This window comes from Alosa sapidissima, chromosome 3 (genome assembly GCF_018492685.1).
Source record: "Alosa sapidissima isolate fAloSap1 chromosome 3, fAloSap1.pri, whole genome shotgun sequence".
In the NCBI taxonomy this organism is placed as follows: Eukaryota; Metazoa; Chordata; class Actinopteri; order Clupeiformes; family Clupeidae; genus Alosa; species Alosa sapidissima.
Genome location: NC_055959.1, coordinates 21,518,832 through 21,541,479, shown reverse-complemented (window position 1 = coordinate 21,541,479; position 22,648 = coordinate 21,518,832). Strand labels below are relative to the sequence as shown.

General features: G+C 44.9%; 1 protein-coding gene across 1 annotated transcript; it reads right to left on the bottom strand.

The window, feature by feature from the left end:
- Nucleotides 1-1,921: 1,921 nt before the first annotated feature.
- On the bottom strand, nucleotides 1,922-21,277 carry LOC121705719 (forkhead box protein K2-like). Its single transcript, XM_042086895.1, has 9 exons — nucleotides 20,792-21,277; nucleotides 14,499-14,693; nucleotides 10,046-10,190; nucleotides 9,481-9,627; nucleotides 7,729-7,922; nucleotides 6,625-6,833; nucleotides 5,781-6,083; nucleotides 4,384-4,596; nucleotides 1,922-4,133 (listed from the first exon to the last, which is right to left on the bottom strand). Exons 1-9 carry the CDS (start codon nucleotides 21,085-21,087, stop codon nucleotides 3,892-3,894), a joined length of 1,944 nt encoding a protein of 647 aa, XP_041942829.1. The 5' UTR covers nucleotides 21,088-21,277; the 3' UTR covers nucleotides 1,922-3,891.
- Nucleotides 21,278-22,648: the final 1,371 nt, after the last annotated feature.

Genomic DNA, 22,648 nt, shown 5'->3' with positions numbered 1-22,648 from the left:
TCGCCAGCGACGCCTACAACTACTAATTAGAAAAAAAAATATTTCAGACCAAAAGGTGTTTCAATGATTCACAAAACTGTCGAGACATTTCAGAGCATCAGGTGCAGCTGTCACACCTGTGGTCTGCATTAACCTTTTTTTTGTCAACTCTTCTTGCATGTGTGTCAAATGGATGGATGGTCATTGAGGGTTGTTTGTGCTCATTGGCAAGGATTTACTGAACACTGAATGAGCGCTGTTTTGACCAAAGAGCCATTCTCAAGTGTCTGAGAAACAGCATGGAGAGCACAGATGGCATGTGAAAATGTGTGTGTGTGTGTGTGTCTCTGTCAGAGAGACACCAGCGTCGTTCAGAGAGGTGACAACAAACGTCTGTGTGCTTAAACGGGTCCAACCACTCGTGTCTGCAGCCTCACTCTGCCCACAGACAGACCGACAGTCGGGCTGATAAGGTGCCACAGCTTCATTAAATGTCTGCAACCTGAGCCAGAGGCCACACCTTCCGCTCCTCAACTCCTGCTGGTGACCGCATCCTTGCCAGCTCCCCTCAATCCTTTCACACACACACACACACAGAAAGTAAGAAAGAAAAATAGATTTGAAGGCACCTATGCAGTCACACATCAACTTGGGTGCAAAGCCATCACTTGTTTGAGGCAGTCACCACGCCCAAGTCTTACAGTAGACATAGATAACTCCTGGATAACTCCATTAGATCACTCTGACAACCTTTTTATATCCCGTCAATTGTTCTAGACGTGTGTATGTGGGCCTTGTGAATGCACCTATTACACAGACACAAAAGCTGGTCATCTTTCCAACAATGTCCTGAAGTGTTTGGACACAAGCAGAGCCAATGATGTGCAATGTATATGCTGTCAACACAAGTGTGTGTGTGTGTGTGTGTGTGTGTGTGTGTGCCCACACAAACGCAGGGAGGACAAGCTGGAGATCAGGATACCCTCTTATCTCTACTCTACCATGACACACACACAGGCCATAATGTGCAACGTTTCCCTCAGTACTCTAAAGCCTTCAAATCTGCAGCCTTGAGAAAAGTAGGATTTGTAGTTGTAGTTGTAGTTGAAGAGTAGGATTTGTTTAGCACTACTGTATACTGTGTGTGCATAGCTATACTTAGCTAGAGTGTGGATTATGCAATGGTACTGTAATGCTTTTTTTTTGGGGGGGGGGGGGTCCATTCAACTTTCTCTTCTGAATATATATGGAATGTAGACATTAGAACACAGTTCAAAGAGTATGTCAGTACGTCAAAACACATTTTTCCTTTGCCTTTTTTGAGAGGGTCAAAATCTTAAATATGGTGGTGGGGGCAAATCTCCTTTTAATTGGCACTATTTACCTAACAATACTTATAGTGAGGTGTTGGCTCACACCTCTCTCTGAATGAAATCTTCAAGGACTATGATCACGCTGGCTCTGGACTATGGGAGACAATACTGCCACCGAGTGGATGAGTTGTGACAGTGCCAGAAAGTGTCAGAGACAACGTGACCTACCTCAGAATCAACAGGGTGTCTGTGGTATATATATAAAGTAAATCAAAGTATATCTTCAGCAAATAGTAAATGATGGGGAAGCCATACATATATGGACTATGTGTGGGCCTGTGTTCTACATGTAACTGAACTGCGACATTTGCAATGCAGATCTGCAACTCCTTTTCACACATGACTACATAGCTTTCGGCATTGTGCATACAGTTGTAACTAAATTGCAAGAACCTTTACAATTTGTTTAACTCCTTGATGCTCTAAGCCCTTCTCGATCACTGATATGCTGTATGTTGCTGTGAAGACAATATTGTGTGAACATGCCATGACGACACCAATGAAACAACATGAAAAATGTAAGAAGGAAAACGGGTCATCGCGATGACATGAAAAGCCGCAATCTGGGATTCATGGGACATAGGATAGTTGTATTTATTGAAATTCAAATACAGTCTCTGTTTAATATTTGTGAGTCTCCACTGACTTGAGATTAATAAAATATTTCTGTTTTTGTATTTGCTTTGGATTACTGACTTTGATGACCAGAAAAAAGGTCCTTTGGGCTCAGATGGTTGTTTGTATTTTGTAACCGTGGTGTTGTAACCCAGGGTTTACTATCACAAAGCGAACACTTTTATCTTTAATGCAATTTGCCTTGGCCCAATTAAAATACTTCTGAAATGATTTGAAAACATCACCACACCCACTACAAACGTAGAGGTCATCTTAAGCTTGTGTGAATAAATGCAAGGAAACAGTCAGTTCTGAGGTTGATAAGGTTTTTAAATTAATTTATAAAAAAAGCATTTTTACCCACTGAAGCAGAACAAACATCGATCGCTTATTTTTTTGCCTTTCGCGGTGAACACATACAATCTTGAGGACAGACGCGCCAGAGCAGGGGGAACAGAAAAGTATGTGTGTGTGGGGGGGGTCGGAAGAGTCTTCAAGGAGGTCGGGAGAGTCTTCAAGCAAGGGTCTGCTAACACCATGGAGCCCACAACAGCCAAGGAAAACAACCGCAGGGGAAGTAAACAAAAACAACTAAATAAAAGTCATTAAAAAACAAGAACATTAAATCAAGTGCAGATCGGTCTGATTCGAAGCAGTTTTTTTTTTTATCTTCTTCAGTTCAGTTAAATGTATAGTTACCGGCTCAGGTTCTTCTCTAGTCTGGTACATGCAAGCTTGACGAAGCGTCCGAATAACTACACATGGCAATCACATAATGGTTTATCTCAGTTATCTGTGCAAGTATGAAAACATGTAGGGAGGTGTAACAACACAAGACCTAACCCGATTCGGCAGCAACGGTGACAACAAAAACAACTAAACAACAAAAAACCTCCTTATTATGGTTATTTTTTAGCATAGAAAAGAAACTACACTCAGTTTCACTGAACCGAAAAAAGACTGGAATTAAAACCTTAAGTCCACATAGAAATGCTGCGAGTTGTGTTTTTTTTTCTTTTTTCCCCCCCAAGTTCTTTTTTTCAAATGTCAATGCACCACCACCATCTTCATGTGTTCTTGCCAATAGAATAGTTTCTTGTTGTTACTCATTTACTCTATAGAAATGAAAGTACAACCGAAACAACAAAAAAGATCCATGTCTGAACAACAAAATACTGCAGTCCTACTTTAAAAAGCTGCGACCGGGGGCAAGGAGTGGATCCGTCTGGAGTTCATGAGGAGGCTAGCTGCCACGACACACGGAGGAAATGGTGCTTTTGATCCCTTTGAGCTAAATGCACGAGTTCTGGTTCGGAATCGAGGTCCTGGTTGTGGGTTCTGACCCCTCTCAGTGAGGCTGCTGCTATTAGAAAATGCTACCGGTTGGCCCCCTCTCCTTTGGCCTGGTGAAGGGTTGGTTGGTTGGGGGAAGGTAGCCGATGGAGGCTCCTTAAGGGTTCAGGGCAGCAAGGTAGTGGTGGTGAGGGTTGTTTGGGGTTGGATTGGAATGGGGTATTGGGTGGGGTTGTGGAGATCGCCCTCGCTCACTGCCCAGTGTTCACGTCCAGGTGATTAAGGCGTCCCGTTAGGGCTGTTCTGCTCAGGGGCCGTGATGGCCTGGCTTGGCTCACAGCAGAAGAGGGGTGGGGGGCTTTGGGCGGTTCTGTTTTGTTCTTAAGGTGGTCCTCATCTTCCCTGTTTTCTTCTTATGGAAAATGATCACTGTTAAGGGTCCTGGGGTCCTGTAATATAGTCCAATGTAAAAAAAAAAAAAAAAAAAAACTTCTCCATTTGGCACCTTGGGGGTTGATGGAAGATAAGTGTTGGAGAAGACAGGACAGGTCAAGTGAATGAAAGAGAGAAAGAGAGAAAAATGAGGGAGGAGAGAGTGAGTGGGTGTGTGGGCGTGGGGTTTGAGAAGAGACTACTCGCTGGCGGCGGAGGCGGAGGCTGCTGCTCCATCTGTGTCGGCCGACGGCTGTGCCGCTGCTGGGCTGGAGTTGGGTCCCACGTCGGCCTCAGGGTCCGTCTTCAGGCGCTTGGACTCGGGCTGCCCGGCGCCAGACGGAGACTCACGCTCGCCGTTCTGCCGCTTGGTGGGGAGGGAGGCCGAGGCGGACGCGTGGGTGGCTAGCATGTGCAGGGGACTGGCTACCGCAGTGGCTCCTAGGGGGAACAGAGAGAGACGTGTGTTAGTGTGTGTAATACAACACATGGAGAAGGAGAACAATAGATAGAAACATGCAGAAGACACTTAGCTCCTACAGCACACTCATATATGTACCCTATATAACTATGACTATGAGCAGGTGTATGGCTGTACCAACCAGGGGTGGCCATGGCATTGGTATCCAGTGTGTGTGTGTGTGTGTGTGTGTGTGTGTGTGTGTGTGTGTGTGTGCGAGTGTGTGTTAACCTGGGCTGGCGGTGGCCTGGATGGCAGTGGCGATGGGCAGCATGTGGGTGCCGTTCTGTGTGATGGGTTTGATTGGCAGCTGGTGGTGGCCCAGTTGCGCCTGCTGCACTATGGTGACCGTCTGCAGGGGCTGGCCCGACGCGCTGCCCTGGATGATGCGGCTGGCTGAGCCCAGGGCAGTATGGGTAATGGTGGGCATGGCCTCCACTTTCACTAGAGGACGAAAGGAGGTGACAGTTTTAAATTAAGAGCACGATTAAAGGTAGAGTCTGTGACAAACCCAGGCATAACCAAGCCATAAACAATTCCACTAATTTAACCATACTTTGATTGCAAGGTTAAATATCAACAACCTGCCTCAATAATCACAGATTCTTGCTTTAAAGACTCACTCCAACAAAATTCACCTATTTAACCTTGTTCATACAGTATGTCCATTAGGTGTTTTTTATTATTACAAGTGAAATAAACGCTGTACGCCATGGCTGAGTATTTCTGGTCAGAGCGACTAATCAGAACAGCCTGATGTGCCATCAGATTGAACCCAATCCTGACTGACCTCTGGGGTGGAGTTTTACAAAACATTTTGGAAAACAGCTTTTCTGAGTGCTCAAATAATAAACATGAAAAAGGTAGAAGCAGACACTACTGGGCAGAAATGGAACTAAAATTATGACATCACAACTTTAGGGGCAAAGGAAACTGTACAGTGGAAAGGTCACATCATGACTGACAGGAGCCGTTTGTTGTGTGTTTAAAAAGGTGGAAAGTTGCCGAGTCATAGTGGCCGTTTCTCACAGGTAGTCAAGTCAGCTCACAGGAAACATCATTATGACAAACGCAATCTGCCAGTCTGTGTAAGATTCTAATACAGGAGCACGACTGGAGAACAGGTTTGGACTCACACGGTTGTGCAAAAAATTACATTGAGAAGGAAAGAAATTTAAAGAGTTGGCAGTTTACAGTTTTAGGGAATACATGCACTGTACACAACAACTAACTGAAGGAACCCAAGCTGTGCATTTCACGCCTGCCATTTCACAGACCATTTACTCACTAGAAATGAGTAGTGAAAAAAGCTTTTCCACAAAAATTAACGCAACACTAGTTATTCTGCCGTCTCACTCATTTTTATAATAGACTGAGTTTCAAACAGCTGTCTCATTGCTGATGACTAAATGCATGACCAGAGCATCTGGTATTGCACTATGTGATCCATTTCATCCATCTTCCACTGGGTACCAACTTAGCGCTTAGTGGGTAACAACCCATTACACTAAAAATGAACAAGGCCATAAATGCCCATTGTGTTGCTTTAATAAACCTCTATGAGACTGGATAACATCAAACCTGCCCGTTCTCGTGGCCTTTGACCCCTGCCATGCCCCGTCCCTCACCTTTGGCCTCGGCATGGTCCCCGTTCTCATGCGGCTCGTTCTTGATGGTTGCGGCGACGACGTTGGCGTTGGCGCTCTGCGTGGTGACCGTGTAGGTGTTGGCGGCGGCGGCCAGTGTGGCCACACTGCTGACGGCCACGTTGGCGGGCAGCTGGTGAACCACGTGCACTGTCTGCATGAGCTGGGGCTGCTGGGACGTGGCCGAGGTGACCGGCGTCGCCACCGCGTACGTCACCGGCTTCACCGACTGCGGGAGCTGCCGCTGCACAGTGATGAGCACCGGCTGGCTGCCCAGAGGTGAGCCTGAGGGAGAGAGACACACACACACAGACACACACACATAGTGCTGGAGTTAAGATAAGAAAGTCCTCAGTGTTCCCAGTGCATTGTGACTGAGCTAAGAATTTGAATAAGAAATTCTGACTGGAAACACATGAAATGTGCATTAAATCTGCTAATGCTCATAGAAACTTGATTCGCTAGAAGGGAGTGGATTAACTATTGATTCGCACAAGGTCTACTGCGTCTACTGATGGAAACAATTTAAAACACATATATTCACATTTGTTGCATTTCTATCTGCATGTTTCCATAACCATTGCCCTGATGACCTTACGTTTCGATCCCACAGCTGATCAGAACTCCTCCCTTGATTAGGGGGATGTCCATTATTTTACTATCATAACACAGTGGATGAAAACGCACGCAGATGCTCAAATCCTTGCACTGAATTTTCATGAATGCACATAGAATATATGAATGAGCTGAATGGAAATCCATCTTGTGTGTGTTTGTGTGTGTGTGTGTGTGTGTGTGTGTGTGTGTGTGTCTCTCGGTGACTCACCTGCCGTGCTCTGGGCAAAGTGTGCTTCCTGTATGACGGCGAGTTTGGGCTGCACTGCTGTGGCTGGAGGTGGGGCCGGAGCCGGGGCAGGGGTGGGCTCAGACTCCCCGGGGACAGGGGAGCCCTCGCGGGACAGGCTGTCTGGGGTCTGCACCCCGCTGGAGTGGGCCGAGAGAACGCCCGAGTGGTTTGGAGAGGCTGGGGCACTCCTGACGGGGAGAGAGGAGGGGTCGTCAGACACTGAGCACTGGGGTGGACTAGCGAAAACAAGGCCTACTGTACACAGCGAGAGGGCAGAAAGTGACAGCACTGAATACAGAAACACTTTTTGTCATAAAATGTTTTGAAGAATATAGAGGAATGATCCATAATGTCTTTCACCTAACACAGCCACATAGAAATACATTCATTTATCAGTAAATAGACAGAAAACAGCTGCAGCTGGACTATTTTGTGATTTGTTTTGGGCTGCTGTTACTGTTGGACTGCACACCAGCTCAAACAACAAAGGTGTTTATTGCATTCTGGGACAACTAAGTGCACCAAATCAGTACTTCGTAGGGCAATAGAGGCCAACTCATTCTCCTCCAGAACTGGCAGCCATAACTGATGGCTTAGACTGGCCAGAGGTGACGTATGTGGCAGAAGCGTCACCAGAACATCCTGGCGTGATTCATTTGTTTTGCTGTAACTACTTAGGTCACAAGCGAGTATGTGAGTGGGGTGGATTTTACAGCCCAAAAGGGATGTGTCTGATTGGACTCATGTGAAGACTGCTAATGGTTAGTGTGCCGCTGGGAAAACAAGCTCTTAGGAGACCCAGAGTAACACTTTGCTAAGATGTGTTATCAATGTGTGAATGAGTGGTGAGTGATGAATATCATGTGTGTGCATTTGTGTATTTGACTGTGCATGTGTTCTATATACAACAGACATTTGTAATCTCTGCATACAAATGTTTGTATTTCAGTAATCACTGTCTGTATACAACAGTGTTTATGTTGGGGGGGGGTGTGTGTGTGTGTGCGCGTATGTGTATATGTGCGTGTGTGTGTGTATGTGTATATACGTGTGTGTGTGCGTGTGCATTTGTGTGTGGGTTACCTGGAGGAGAGTGGTCCAAGTGGGGTGCGGAAGCAAGGGACGCCCCGTGGGCGTCGTTTCCTAAAGGCCTGCTCGATGAGCTTGCCCTCGCACGACGGGTCGATCCTCCAGAAGGAGCCCTTGCCCGGCTCCTCCTGGGAACGTGGCACTTTGATGAAGTAGCGGTTCAGCGACAGGTTGTGCCGGATGGAATTCTGGAACACAGAGAGGGATGTTTTCTCTCTCGGTTCGCTGTGGTTGAGCGGTCAGTGGCCAGTAACCTATTACCAAACTTAGCCAGGCTAAATTTACACACATAAGAGCCGGTCCCACACTCCATGTATTTGAAAACATCATTGAAGCTATCGTTTCACTGAAATGCAAGCTGGGCTGGGCAGCGAGACCACAGCCGGTTCGGCTTCACCACAGGCAGAATCCTGGGAATGCCATTTGCTATGGCATCTCCATCTGGGCCCTGGATTTCAGATTTCAAACCAGACCAAAAATGGACAGGCCAATCACAATCGTTCAGCTGATATGAGGAGGGCTTTATAAATGGCAGACATAGGTGTAACCTGTGTAAAACACCAATGGCTGTCGCTGATCATGTCAGAATTGAACATTGAGAATTGCATTTTCTTTGACAAACAAACAACTGCGTAAAAGGCTTCAGTAAGATGTGTCTGCTGGTCTTTTAACAGGATTTGGTATCACCTTAATGTTCTGACTTCAGTTTAATGTGTTGATGATGCCCCTTGAAAATCGAAAAAAATATATCTCAATTGAGGTCTGGTTTTAGCCAGGCTATGAATTATCTGTACCAATAACAAAAAAAACATTTCCTGGATTGCAACCCTAGACATAACAGCCGTTCACCAAAATATGGGCTGAAACAGCTTCTATGTTTCTCCCGCTGCACTTTTTGTATAGTTACAAAGTACCATAAAAAATGAACTGGAGGTCTATTTTGGTACTCTTTCTAAATTAAGGAGGTACACACGCAATGCCATTTCATCCATAATGAATTTACCAGATATACCCTCCAGCCAGACATCATTACACAAGTGCTGTGAGTCACTGTACAATATGTATGTATGTTGGGGCAGCCGTGGCCTACTGGTTAGCACTTCAGACTTGTAACCGGAGGGTTGCCGGTTCGAACCCCGACCAGTAGGCACGGCTGAAGTGCCCTTGAGCAAGGCACCTAACCCCTCACTGCTCCCCGAGTGCCGCTGTTGTTGCAGGCAGCTCACTGCGCCGGGATTAGTGTGTGCTTCACCTCACTGTCTGCTGAGTGTGTTTCACTAATTCACGGATTGGGATAAATGCAGAGATATGAGACCAAATTTCCCTCACGGGATCAAAAGAGTATATATACACTTATACATACATACATATATATATATATATATATATATATATATGTGTGTGTGTGTGCCCTGATCCTTTCCTATTAGCACTGCAAGCAGTTGCAATAATGGAGGTTATTCATACATGCACACAAACTAATGTCCATCTCAGATGTTACAGTGCAGAGTTAGTCAATGCTAGCGGTTCATGACTGTCTTTTCGTATGAAGAAATACTAGCCTGCAATGTAATTTCCTCCCCAAAAGCGCACCAAGTTTCAACATTCTAGCGACAGAAAAACAAAAAAAACCAGCATAGCCCGTCTGAACCCTGTGATTGAAATTTGGCCTGTGTTGATTCCCCAGTGATGAGCAGTAACCGGATTAACTCTGTGTGTCTGTGTTGTGCGGCCACTCTCGCTCACCTGCCAGCCCTTGTCTGCAGTCCGGTAGTAGGGGTAGTTTTTGGTGATGTGCGTGTAGATGCCGTTTAGTGTCAGCTGCTTGTCCTGGGCCATCGTTATTGCCTGGACTATCAACTGTGCATACGAGTAGGGTGGTTTAGAGTCATCCTGCAGAGAGAAATGGGATAGGAGAGAGAACAGACATTTGGATTTTTATTCATTACATTATTATTTTTTATTTTTTTATTTTACATGCAAGTTTGCAACATCTGCTGCATCACTAAAACAGTATAGATCCTGACTTGCATGCCATTCTCTATTGATCAGATAAGCCATCTGTCAGCATATTATTACAAAAGCCATTACCTAACAAAACTCATTTCAACCTCACAGACTTCCAAAATCCTCCTCTGCTCATTTAATAATAACTAAATCTCTGGCGGTCTCCTGTACTAAATCCCGTCCATCAATCAAGTATATCCATCTATCTAACAGCATATTTCCCTCGAGGCTGTGAGGGCATCTGAATGACCAGGTGTGGACACCAGGTGTGAGAGGAGTGAGTAGGACACATAGTGCTGCTCACCTTGGGACTGTCTCCACCTGAGGCCTCCTTGTCGTTCTCCGACTGCGAGTTGTCGATAAGCTGCAGGTCGGAGGCGGTGATGCGGCCCATTTTGTAGCCGGAGGAGCCGGCGCCCCTCGGACTGGACGGACACGAGTTGGCCGCGCTGAGCAGAGCAGAGGGGAAGAGAGGAGAGACAGGCTGAGTTACCACCAGGAATGTGTGAATGTGTGTGTTTGTGTGTGTGTGTAAGACCTTTGATGGCGTATGCACATGACAGATTAAGTGTGTAACCCTTGCATGTTCTTGTAGTGCATCCAAGGATCTTTGGGCAGTGTGAAGCAGTGGTCAGTAGTGGCCAGGGTGTGTGTCAGTGTATGAGTGAGGAGAGACCACACATGTAGGCTATCAGTTTGTGTGTAAATGAGAAACGTCACAGAATCAGAGGGTACTCCAGGGTTGTGTTGAATTATGCCGGAGTGTTTATGAGCTCTTTATTCTCTGCAATAAAGACAAAGACAAGAGAAATAAACCCGAGCATACTTTTGTGTGTTTACATTTGTGTGTGTGTGTGTGTGTGTGTGTGTGTGTGTTGGTGTTCACAGACCACTCTATCCTCTGGGGAAACTGAGGACCAAGCCATGGTGGAGCACAAGTGATCCGATTTGCTTTTGTTTTCATGTTATGACTAGGCTGCTCATGCACTGCAGCAACTGTCCTTGTCTGGCCCAGCAGTAAGCCCAAACTATGTAATGTGCGATGACTGCAATCAGCTCTGAAATTCTGCACTGCTTCTAGTGCTGGTGTGTGTTATGTGCATCTGTGTGCCTGAATATGTGCGAGTGAATTTGTATGTGTGTAGGTGGATTGTGTGTGTGCATAGTGTTTGGATGCCTTCTGCCTAGCAACACCACACACACACACACACACACGGTGGAGGAGGGCACAAACAAACGGTCAGTACAGCATGTGGTTTCAGCATTCCTATTCATTCCTCTACAACCAAACTGAGAGCCTCCACCAGCAAAGGAGCACCATCAAATAGAGCGCAGTCTTCTATTCTGGACAGCTGAGATGAAACCAGAGTAACTGTCAGGGCCGGACAGGTTTCATAATTGCCTTAAAGAAGGAGGCTTCAGTTTGAGTTTGAATGATGCTTCCAGGGCTTTTTTAGTAACAGCCTGGATGAAGGACACAGTGCTAAATATTTCCTGAAAAAGTACCACACTGCCTTTAAATGAGTATCAGCATGTCCATCTACATTGCAGGGTATGTCTTTGTGGGACTTGTTAGGTACTTCACATACAGAAACGGGCTCCATATTACATCATACCCAGGTGGTACTAATGTCACAAATTTGTATATGGGGGAAGGGGGGGTGGAGGCATATCTGGGGTGCATAACATTATAGAATGTTTTTAGGAGGGCCAGAACTTTAGTATCACATGAATAAACACTTGTGATCATGTTAAAGACCGTATTGAAATAGGCTTGAAAAGGATTAGATTGCAAAGGAATTGAACTGCAATGAGAAACGTAAGCAATTTTTTAAACAAAAGAGAATTCCTTACTAAAGGTAATATATTCACATAACTGCTTGCACTGCATTCTGAAGGGATCATGTTTTATTTGCAGAAGCTCCCTAAGCAAAAGCCAAACACCATCTGACATCTCACCCTTTGTGTCCAGTTCTGCATCGAGATTGGCTTGGAGCCTTGCCTAACTGATTAATAGAAATGTGGGAAGGTTAATCCAATCTGAAACCAGAGCACCAGATCAATCAAGGTGCCTAACAACAGGTTGTCACTAATCGGGAGCTTTCTGGTAAGCTACAATGTTGACAGTCTAGCCAATACCTAGCTGCAATGGACCACAACTAGGCCACTAAATAGACCACCCATGATGGTGGCGAAATCAGCCAAATGCTTTTCATTGTTCATTGCGATTCAGGGAATAACCTTAATGTGATAAAACAGCCCATGGGTCGCTGTTCAGTATTCTGCACACAGAGCAGACCAGTGTCCAGAGTGGCGGTGCTCTGGTGGTGACTAGCGGTGAGAGGATGTGCTGAAGGATGTGATCATCCTCCTGGTATGCTGGAGAGGCTTGTGGTGTTGTCCTGTGGTCAGACCACAGGAGGACACCCACATGAGGACTCAATGTGCTGTGAGCCGCACTCAGACCAAAGGCTTTATTTATGTGGCCTTCAGACCTCAACCACAAGATTGAGACTTCAGCTCTCCGAGTCTGCTCTGTAATGGAGTCAAACATTCACGTTGTGCTCTGATGAGGTGACGCAAAAGGCTCAAATTAACAACAAACTCCACCCGGAATGCAATAACCAATGCAGTTATGGTTCTTCCAGGTGAACAGCCAAGATAATTATCTACTAAATGACAAAATCTGTCAAAGACATGACCATAGAAGCTGGCGGCAGAACTTAGACATATCCAACTTCCTGTCAATTCAAGCAGTGCAAAAATCACCAGTGGCAGGATCTGTGACTTTTCCTCCATATTCCTGAGCACAGCATGCATGAGTCTTCTGTTTTTGTGCAGCTGCATAGTGCTGCTTTCAGCTGGGCTGGGTCTGGATTTAAGTATTTCTATTGGTCAGTATGGGCCCAGTGTTTCCCATACATTGACTTATTTGTGGCGGCCCATCACAATATCAACATTGACCACCACACAATGATTTTCCAGGTTGTACTAAATTGTGCTTAAAGCTAGTTAGCATCATAACCATGCTGCAGCTAATTTGTTAAAAACTGTTGCCGTCAAGTTAATTCTGCAAACCTACCACCACAAATAGAATTCAATTCTGTGGGAAAAACTGTGGGCCATTAGCCTGGAAAATCTAGAAAGATTAAGGGTCTGGCAAAGAACAATGTAATTGAGCAGTAAAACCCAATTAGACAACTAGGACATAACATGCCAGGCTCAACATTCCCATTTAAGTTCATATAAATCCATGTTTCACATACATACTGAGTTGGAAATGTTGTGTCCTTTCATATTTAAGTTGGATGGCACTGTTTGCAGACTGTTTTTTCCCATTTCCCCCCTCATGATCTGCTTTAACTGCAATTACTTCAATGCACACGACATTAACACTTATAGTAGGCATATGCACTGTCCCCACATGCCCACAACCTACAGTATTTCAGTACCAAAGAGAACATGGGTACAGTCATGAATTTTGGGATCAACTTGGTACCGAGGTATCAGTTCTCGTTAGGGATGCACGATACATCATATCACATATATTATTGGCTGATAAGTGAAAAAATGAAAATATTATTATCGGTCCGATAACATAATTCTGGCCGATATTTTTTAAAGCCCTAGGCGTAGGCATACGTAAGGTCCGTCTGGCTACACTTAGCTACTTGAGCTCGGTTAGCTATACTTCTTCCTCAATATAATGCATAGTGCCATCTTGTGCTGGTGTCTTTGCACTTTACCGCGCTAGTCGGGGAAACAAATAAACAAACTCGTCAGTGGGATGAGTACATAAGTAGGCCTAGTTCTAAGTTGTGTTTTAGTATTATATTTGCTTTATGTTCGCTTGGGTTTTGTATTATTACCTAGAAATATGCTAACCATTCCTGCTTCAGTTCCAGACAGGTCATCATAATAAGTTATTAAAACCTTCGGGGCTAACCCCTTTCATTTCTGCTGCAGCAGGTTGTGCGCAACAGAGTACACGGACATAAGATACAGTCTGAGGAGTTGCAACTTTATTCAGTTATCCGCAGTTGAAACTAAACATAAGTTTCCCTCATAAACTCTGATTTGGTCGCTATAGCTTATTCCCAGCTGAGCCGTTTATGAGCGCTTACTCCTAAATGAAAACGATTCATAGGCCTACACTGTCTCTAGCCACTTACTCGCAACAACAAACCAATAAATATCGTTTATCGGCCCTAAAATTCCATATCGGTGCAGCTCTAGTTCTCGTGACATCCCTATTGGAGGTGTTAATTACTCCTATTCAAAAATCACACCCAGTGATGATAGGAGACCAGTGTTTATCTAACATATTTAAATGATTAGAAGACACAAGCCAGCGATTATAATGGGTGTATAATAATGGAGACCCAGACATAATTGAGGGTTTTTTACAGTATGTTACTGTGAGTGCATTGTTTCCCACAGAATTGTATTTGTGGTGGTAGGTTTGCAGAATTAGCTTGAATGCAACAGTTTTTAACAAATTAGTGCAGCGTGGTTATGATTCTAACCAGATTTAAGCACAATTTAGTACAACCAGGAAACTCATTGTGTGGTGGTAAATGTTGATATTGTGGTGGGCCATCACAAATAAGTCAACGTATGGGAAATACTGGAGTGTGTGTGTGGCAGTCGTTCAATGGAGACCCGGATATTATTGGGAGTTGTATTGTACGTGACTGTGTGTGTGGTTGACAGTGTGCATGACTGCATGTATTGTATGTTTGCCTTTGTGCAGCTACCTGATGGTCCCCGTTGGGGATGGCAGAGGGCTCATGAGGTGGGCGATGTTGTCTGGGATGTTGATGGTGAGGGGCGAGATCTGCGGCTGCACAGACTTGATGGGCGACTCGGGGGCTTCGCGCTTTTCCCTCTTCGCGCTGGACAGCGCTGTGAAGGTGATCTTAATGTTGGTGCTGGGGAAACGGAAGGTGCACCTGTGGGCAAGGAGGAAGAGGGGACAGAACAGCGTTAGGATGGATCAGGAAACGGGGTGATAGCTCAGCGGCAACATTATACCAGAACAGAGTGTCTCAGTCTCACCAGAGGGCATGGCATCACAGCCAGCATTAAATTAGATAGATAGATAGATAGATTACTTTATTCATCCGAAAGTGTCGTGATATAAATATATAGATAAAGATATAAATTATAATTCATAGCAGTCACACACCACAATAATTGATTCTCTGAAAATAAGTTAACCAGTTCTATTCCCTGATCCAGGCCCCTCAGTCAGGCCCAATATTACCATGGCAGCCATTTCTCTCAGAGTAGGGCAACAGTCCTGCAGGGCCAACAGATAAAATTAGCCCTCTTCATATCACACACACACACACCGACATGATCTCAAACACTGTGAGGCTTCTCATCCACAGTCAAAGACAAAGACACACACAGACACAGACACACGAGAAAGTAAGGCAAAGAAAGCATGCTCCACAGTTTCACCACGGATTGTGTAAATAAATCATGCCATCTTATGGCAGAGGGACTCTTGTCAGGGTTACTGAGGCCGAGGGCTGCATTTGCCCGGAGCCAAGCCCCCTTGGGCCAGGATGCCAGAACGCCATGGCAGGCACTACACTGCACTGCACTGCACTGCGGCTGGTGCCAACCTCAGACAAAGCCATCACACACAGGCGGGAGAGGAGGACAGAAAACAAGACAGGGAATGAAAAAAGAGTGAGAAAAGGTTTGACTTGACTTGATTTTCCTTTTAAGATCTCAGGGTAACTTTTTCTCTCACTGTTTTTTACCTTATCGTCATAATTGTGAAATTCCACCTTTTCTGGGCCAGAAAAATGCACATTTGTAAATGAAAGATGTTGTTCTGCTGTTCTTCAGTTTAACAAAAATTGCTGACATTATTAACACTAAGGAAGAGAGTGCAGTCACTATGGGCACAGAGGATGCGCTGATGCACACATGAGCTGGACACAGAGCAGAGGAGGAGGAGATGGGTGGGGAGGAAAGGAGTGACTCACAGTAGGAGGACAAGAGCAATATAGAGAGACAAATTAGAAGGTAAGGAATGAGAAGAAAATAAAATTGCAGCTAGCAGGCATACATGAGCAGAGAAAGAGAGATAGAGAGAGACATAGATAGAGAGAGAGAGAGAGAGAGCGCGAGAGAGAGAGAGAAAGAGAGAGAGAGAGAGAGAGAGAGAGAGGAGAGAAAGAGAGAGCGACAGATAGAGAGAGAGAGAGATAGAGAAAGAGAGAGAAAGAGATATGTAGATAAATAGATAGATAAATAGATAGATAGATAAGAGATGTGAGAGAGATGTGATGAATGAGAATTGGAGAGTCTGCAGCAGTAGAGTAAGGGATGGGAGCCGATAAGGAGAGAGAACCAGTGTGGATAAAGGTGCAGAGAGCAGGACAGAAGGGAGGGAGGGAGGGTGTCTGGTGTGGAGACGTTTATCACCATTTCCTCTCCAACAAGAGAAAATCCTTGGAAATGTTTTGCATGGATATCATCTGCACTGCAGTCGGGTGCACACTGTCCAGATGCAGTCGGGGATTTGTCTGTGTGGGCTATATCAACCACTTTACAAGTGAAAATAGCACTGTGGTTGGACGCTGGATCCATGAACATTATGTGCATCCGAGAAATGACCAGATACACTGTAAAACACAATCTATGGAGAGGCTACACATGCTCTGTCTGTCTGTCACAGAGAGAGAGTGGACATATACGCATTGGGGCAGCAGAGCAATGCTTTAACTCAGCAACCATCAATCTCAGAGCAATAATCCTAGACCCCTCTGAGCTGCCCCACTCCGGGCCCTACCTGATCAGATGGACAGCACTGCTGCTAGGGATCATGGTTTTAGCAAAACACACACACACACACACACACACACACACACACACACACACACGAGAGAGAGAGACGAAAACAAATAATCATGGGTGGTGGGTAGTCATCTTTCCGCCTCACGTCCAGCCCAAATAATGTGGGAGCTATAAACAGACAGGAGAGGCGTGCATTGTGCTCCGGCGCAGTGGCATGGCAACCACGAGGGTTCCGTTAGTGCAGGAATGCTGCGTGCAGACGTTGCATTCCATCCAGAGGGGGGCGACCTTGCAGAGCGAGGAGGCCAATAAGAATCACACACACACACACACACACACACACACACACACACACACAGGCGACTTTATAAATATACACAAGCTGGCTCACACGGAGCCACCATCACAGCCACACACATACAAAACACAAATACATCCTCTGCTGGCTTAAGGTCATGGCACATAGGTCTATACATGAGACTCTGAACCAGGTTGTGTGCCACGTCTGTATTCAGAGCTGAGAAAAGGAGCAGAGCTGCATGGATGCATGCACAAGATGGCTACATGTTCCCCCCTCTCTCTCTGCTTGTTCCAGCTACATGCTGAACCACTTTAGAGAGGGAGGTCAGATGAAAGCACCTCTTACGAGGCGGGCATGGAATGCACTGAAAAGCCATTGTGAAAAGAAGTGTAGTGTTGTGTGTGCAAGTGAGTGAGTGAGTGAGTGAGTGTATGTGTGTGTGTGTGTGTGTGTATCTGAACACCAGTTTTTCTTTTTCTTCAGTCACACACATTTTAACATTCAGGGAAGCACCTCTGCCAATTTTCTAGCCCTCACTCTCCCCACCCCCAAACTCCCCTTTCATTGAAGCTGGAGTTTTGCAACAGTGATCCAGACTTTGTTAAATCAGAGCAGGAAGAGACAAGGGAGCTTTAAAATGTGAGGGAAGCAAACATTTGTTAGAGGAAGCCAGTTCATTTTTCAACGTCCCCCCCACTCCACTCCACTGTACAAATGGAAAAAATAGCCTTCCAAAAGAACACCATTATGAAAACTAAGTTTAACAGAAAGGAAAACCCAAAATAAATGGCAACCATACTTCACAAACCCAAATCACTGCAGGCCTTAACCAGAGTAGCTTTGCAAGGTGTAGTGTTATTGTTAAGGGACTGCTTGTCTTTCTGAGTGTGTGTGTGTGTGTGTATATGGTGAGGAAGGTTGGACGCTTATGTCATTCCACTGGGGGTCCCCTTGGTAACCACACAGCCCCAGTAGACAACATACGCGTTGTCACACACACCCACCCACACCAGACAATGCTCTCAATGTTTGTCTTTCAGATGACAGCCAGGTCAAGGTAAGCATCACACCAAAAGCATATGAAATATACATGAACACATGACTTCTTCTCATCAAAATCTATCTATCAGTAAGCATGACCTGCTTATTATTAAACAACGTCAATGTGTCAAGCCAATGTGTCTTTCTGGAAAATGATTTGGGCTGGCATAGACCTTAAAGCAACACCAAAGAGTTTTTTGTACCTTAAAATAATGTTTCCAAAATCGTTTCAGCGGTTCATCAACTTGTAACAGGGTGAACTGCACTTCTGCATCCGCTTCACAGCCCTCTATCGGCTATAACCGCACTATGTAAGTTTGCCAGATCGGGTAGCGGATCTGTAGTTCGATGGAATGAGACATAAGAAACTACAAATTTGACTTGCATCTGATGTCGCAATACATCGTACTTTCATAAATTGTGCAACATATTCTACCTCGTCTATGGACATCGTTATTTGCAAAGCCAGTGCTGGATAAACAAAAAGCATGCGTGCGACAGAGGGAAAGTTCTTTGGTGTTGCTTTAATAAAAAATAAAAACATTACACACTTGGGAGGAAAAAGGTTTGTATGTTAATTTCCAACCTCTTAGATTGACACAAACATTGCACCCAAGGGAAAAATCAACAGAAAGATAAACACAAAAGTGAAATTATGAAAAATGCTCCTGAAGACACACCAGCATATGAAGGTGCTTCATATACATTTAATGCCTTGGGAAGAACTAAGATTTATTTTTGTAAGAGTCATTTCAATAGTGACCTATTAGACATGTCTTTGAATGCAAACACTATTGTTTCCATCAAGTCACACCACTATCTACAAAGACAGACCGTTTTCATCACACAGATGATCACTAAACACAACCCACACTCTAACCATCACAACCATATGCCCAAAACTTCACCCATGTTTTCAGCATCACATTACCTGTCAAGATCCCTCTGCAGCCAAGTGAAGGGGCTCCGGTCAAACACTTGAGGTGGCTTAATTCCCAGTGTTGGTTTTGGTGTCTACAACCAGTGCCTGGGACTTCATTAAAGGCTCTAGTTAGCGTGTAGGGCTCGATAGCGTAACCCTAACCCACTTCCTCCTCCTTACGGACAGAGCAAGCGACCGACCGACCGCAGCTCATTGAGAAGGGAAGCCAGGTCGAATGGGGGTAATGTGTGAAACGTGAGTCATCTGACAGAGAGAAAAAAACTAGCGCCGAAGTGATCTTTGCGCTGATAACAATGTCGGTAAACCAGTGATGTGGTTCAACGAGAACCACTCTGGCTATGGGTGCAGCCAGGACTTAGTCATCTACATTCTGACTGATTAAGCACCTTCCAATGCTGTGTGCAGGTTTACTCAGAAATGATTAGGGGTTTCGAACGCAGCAACAGGAAACATGCCTATGTCAAATTCTGCTGGGAGGAACGTAGACCTGTGCCATCAAGACCCCTACCACTGCAACGCAAAACGAAATTTGGGTTTGTTTTGAGTCCTTGAAAACAGCCTTGTATACAAAGTCTGAAAACAACATTCTTACCAAACCACAGACAAATTGCTGAAATCTGACCACTACCACATTCTATGTGTGCATGTGAAAAGAATCTCTCACTGAGCTGATTAAGAGCAATACAATGTGAGAAGGCAATGGAGTATCACTTTTCAGGGGGTACTTATCCCCTCTGTCCTGCTGTTTGTTATGATATGATAACAATCAATGCATCACTTCAGGATTGCTCCTGTTTGACCTTCCTCCACAACAAGGTGGATGGTTTACAGAAGTAGTGTGCATGCAAAGAAGGAAACTATGAATGCATATGATAGCAGTAGACCAATGACCTAATCATGAAGAGATGTACCCCTAGTTCAGCTTTTGATATCAATGTATAAACGCTAGATATGGGGAAGAATGCATTGGTATTATGTAGGTATGTAGGCTATAGGTTTAAACAAAGTGTAGGCCTATATTGTAAACAGCTTCATCTAGTTGGGTCTCCAACAGAGCTCCCTTCACAACGTTTAAGTTTACATTGCAGGATGGACCTTTGCCCTCAAAAAATCTACGACATGACACAAACAGTGGGTACAAATGAATACATTTCAGAGACAAAAGCAGAAACTCCTTATACAGTTTTGCTTTGCTTTCTAAGATAAAAAAAAAACCCTCCCCACAAAAAAACCGGCGCGCTCAATATCAATATCCCAACCAACCTGTAGCTACAGTAGGGTGTTTTTACCCTCTCTCGTCACAATGCAGTATATTCGTTAAAAAGAAATGTTTTTATACCGTGACCGGCACTGTGGTCAGACGATACCACTGTACCTACACTGTGGTCAGACGATAGGGGAGTGCGTGTGTGCTGCGTGTTTACATAGCTTCAGCTTCTGTCAGTAAATAGGCCTACGTTGTCTCAAACCAAAATATACTCCCCAGCATTCCTCGGTAGTGATCACCATTATGTGAGTTCAATGGGATTTCTCAAAATAACCCCCCACCCCGCAGAGAGCATTTCTTGGTTAAGTTAGTTGAAGGCAACCCCAGACTAGGCCACCCTGCGCGGCACAAAGGCTGGGTGATTATTTACACTAGAAGGAAACATTTCCTGTTTCAAGCCAACGTGCTTTACTCGTGCTGAAGGCCAATTTTACAGTAAGATGGGACAACAGACCATAAAACAAGGGGAGTCTGAGGTAAAACTGTAGAAAACCTAGACAGACTCTGGAGATGTGGGGGTTTAGCAATATGGAGACCTGCTTATTGTGGTTTTCTCGCTCATTCCAGAAAAGGGCATTCTCAAAGGCGTTAGCTACTAACGCCAGGTGTAGCACGTGCACCGAAGAGGTCATAAACAATAACAATAATAAAGGCGATAGGGACGTGCAATGAGTAAACTTACATTCTAGGAAGCTGAAGAGGAGCTGCACCTCGCCTCAGGAACACCCCATCCACGAACACCCCATTTTTGCCAAGGCAACGCAGGTAGAAGTCACCGCTGCCTGTTCCATCCTCGCCGGCTGTAAAGATTTCAAGATGTCTTCGGGATATAAAGCTGGAATGGCCCATACTCACATCCACAGAGCCTTGCGACGAGTTCCTCCCTATGGTTACCGAGCGCTTTTTCATCATGTATTCGAATTCACGGCCCTCGAGCCGGGCAACAGCCGGCCCAGCCAACCCGCTTACCACCGCCATTTTCTGGATAAATGCTATAATTTCCAAGAAATAATTATTCTAACGTCAGTATCAAGATGTCCTATGATGTGCTTTACTTGGTATCGCTAAAGGCCGAATTGGGGACAGGGCATCTAAATTAAAACAGAAAATTTCGAGGGGAACGTGGGGCACCACAGACAGCGGCTCCGACCCACCGCCGCGATACAGAGAGAAAGGGAAGGAGAAAGAGCCAACCAAACAACGCAGGAGGAGTGTATGACATGATTGACACAATGCGCGCCCAATCACACACGAATGTTATTACGCAGTTCGGTTATGTGCACCAATAAGAAAAGAGGCTGGAGACTTTGTAGTCTGAAGGTCGGTTGCGCTGTGTCTTAACACGCATGTGTTTGCTTACTAGAAATACATGCGAAACAAGACACAGAGTTTAGTCCATCTCTGGAACCTAAAGGAAAGGAATAAGCGTAGTTGAATAGACAACATTCTTTTGTAGCCATCTGTATTACATACAGACGATTTTATGCTTTAATTTGGCTAGACAGTGTATATATGACCAAGACAGATGTATTTTATGGTTTAGGCTGCCTCGCTTAATGAAATAAATAAATTGCACTAATCCATGTGGACCAATGTGAAATAGAGCATTTTACACCAGTCGTCAAATAAGAACCATTACTGCCTTTCGTAATTATAGATTTTTTGAACACTGCATCGACAGCAATCTGCCCGGCCCCGTAGGGGCTCCTATGAAAAATCCATGAAGGGGTTTGCATATCTCTCTGTCTGCAGCAGCTGGAATTTGTATTTGACTTCCCAGAATGCCATTCGCCTTTACTCGTTTCGAGCATGGAGGTCACCGAAGTATATTTGCACGACGATGAAACCTTCTGTAGTGGACATTGCTGATCAATTTTGTCAGGCTCATGTGTCACCGACGTGTAGTCGAACAGCATTGGGTACAAGAGTTAAGTGAATGAGAGTAAGAGTCAGATCTTGCCCGACTTGTCTACTCGTGCAGGGAGACATGTGCTTTTGGTGACGTCATCGGCTTGTTTCGTCTCGTTTCACACACCTAGGCCTGAGATGTTTGTAAACACGGGAGAGCACCATGGGGTTGGGTTTGGGTGGCCAGTTGCCGTCGCCCAGCCTGCAGTCCACAACTGTTATATGCCTGTTATATTTTACTTGATATGCCACGGTCCCTTTTTCCGGGCATCATTCCCCGAAGTTGGCTTGTAGCCTAATGAAAAAAAATGATCACAAATTAAACGTAGGCCTAATCATCCATTATCCTATCCTTGTATTTCATCAGTCCTGATGGTTTAATGCGCCTAGGCTGTTGCAGTGATGCAATCCAAAAAAAGCAATGAACAATTGCATCAATGTAACGAAATTAATAATAGGCATACATAGTGGCAGATAGCCTAGTGGTCGAGACATATAGGCCTACGTGTGTACAGTTTTCCTAAGATTGCAACGACTCCTAAAGGTTGCTCTCTTGATCAGCTCCTTTGAAAAAGTTTGAACAAATGACACAAAGTCTTGTAGATATTACAAGATATGTAACTTGTGTCTG

What these genes read in the sequence shown, in the direction of transcription:
- LOC121705719 (XM_042086895.1), bottom strand. Translation starts at nt 21,087, where the DNA reads ATGGCGGTGGTAAGCGGGTTGGCTGGGCCGGCTGTTGCCCGGCTCGAG. An exon ending in TCCCCAACGGGGACCATCAG is followed by an intron (nt 10,191 to 14,498) that starts GTAGCTGCACAA and finishes TGCTCTGCTCAG; the next exon opens with CGCGGCCAACTCGTGTCCGT. An exon ending in CCAGGCCACCGCCAGCCCAG is followed by an intron (nt 4,134 to 4,383) that starts GTTAACACACAC and finishes TGTTCCCCCTAG; the next exon opens with GAGCCACTGCGGTAGCCAGT.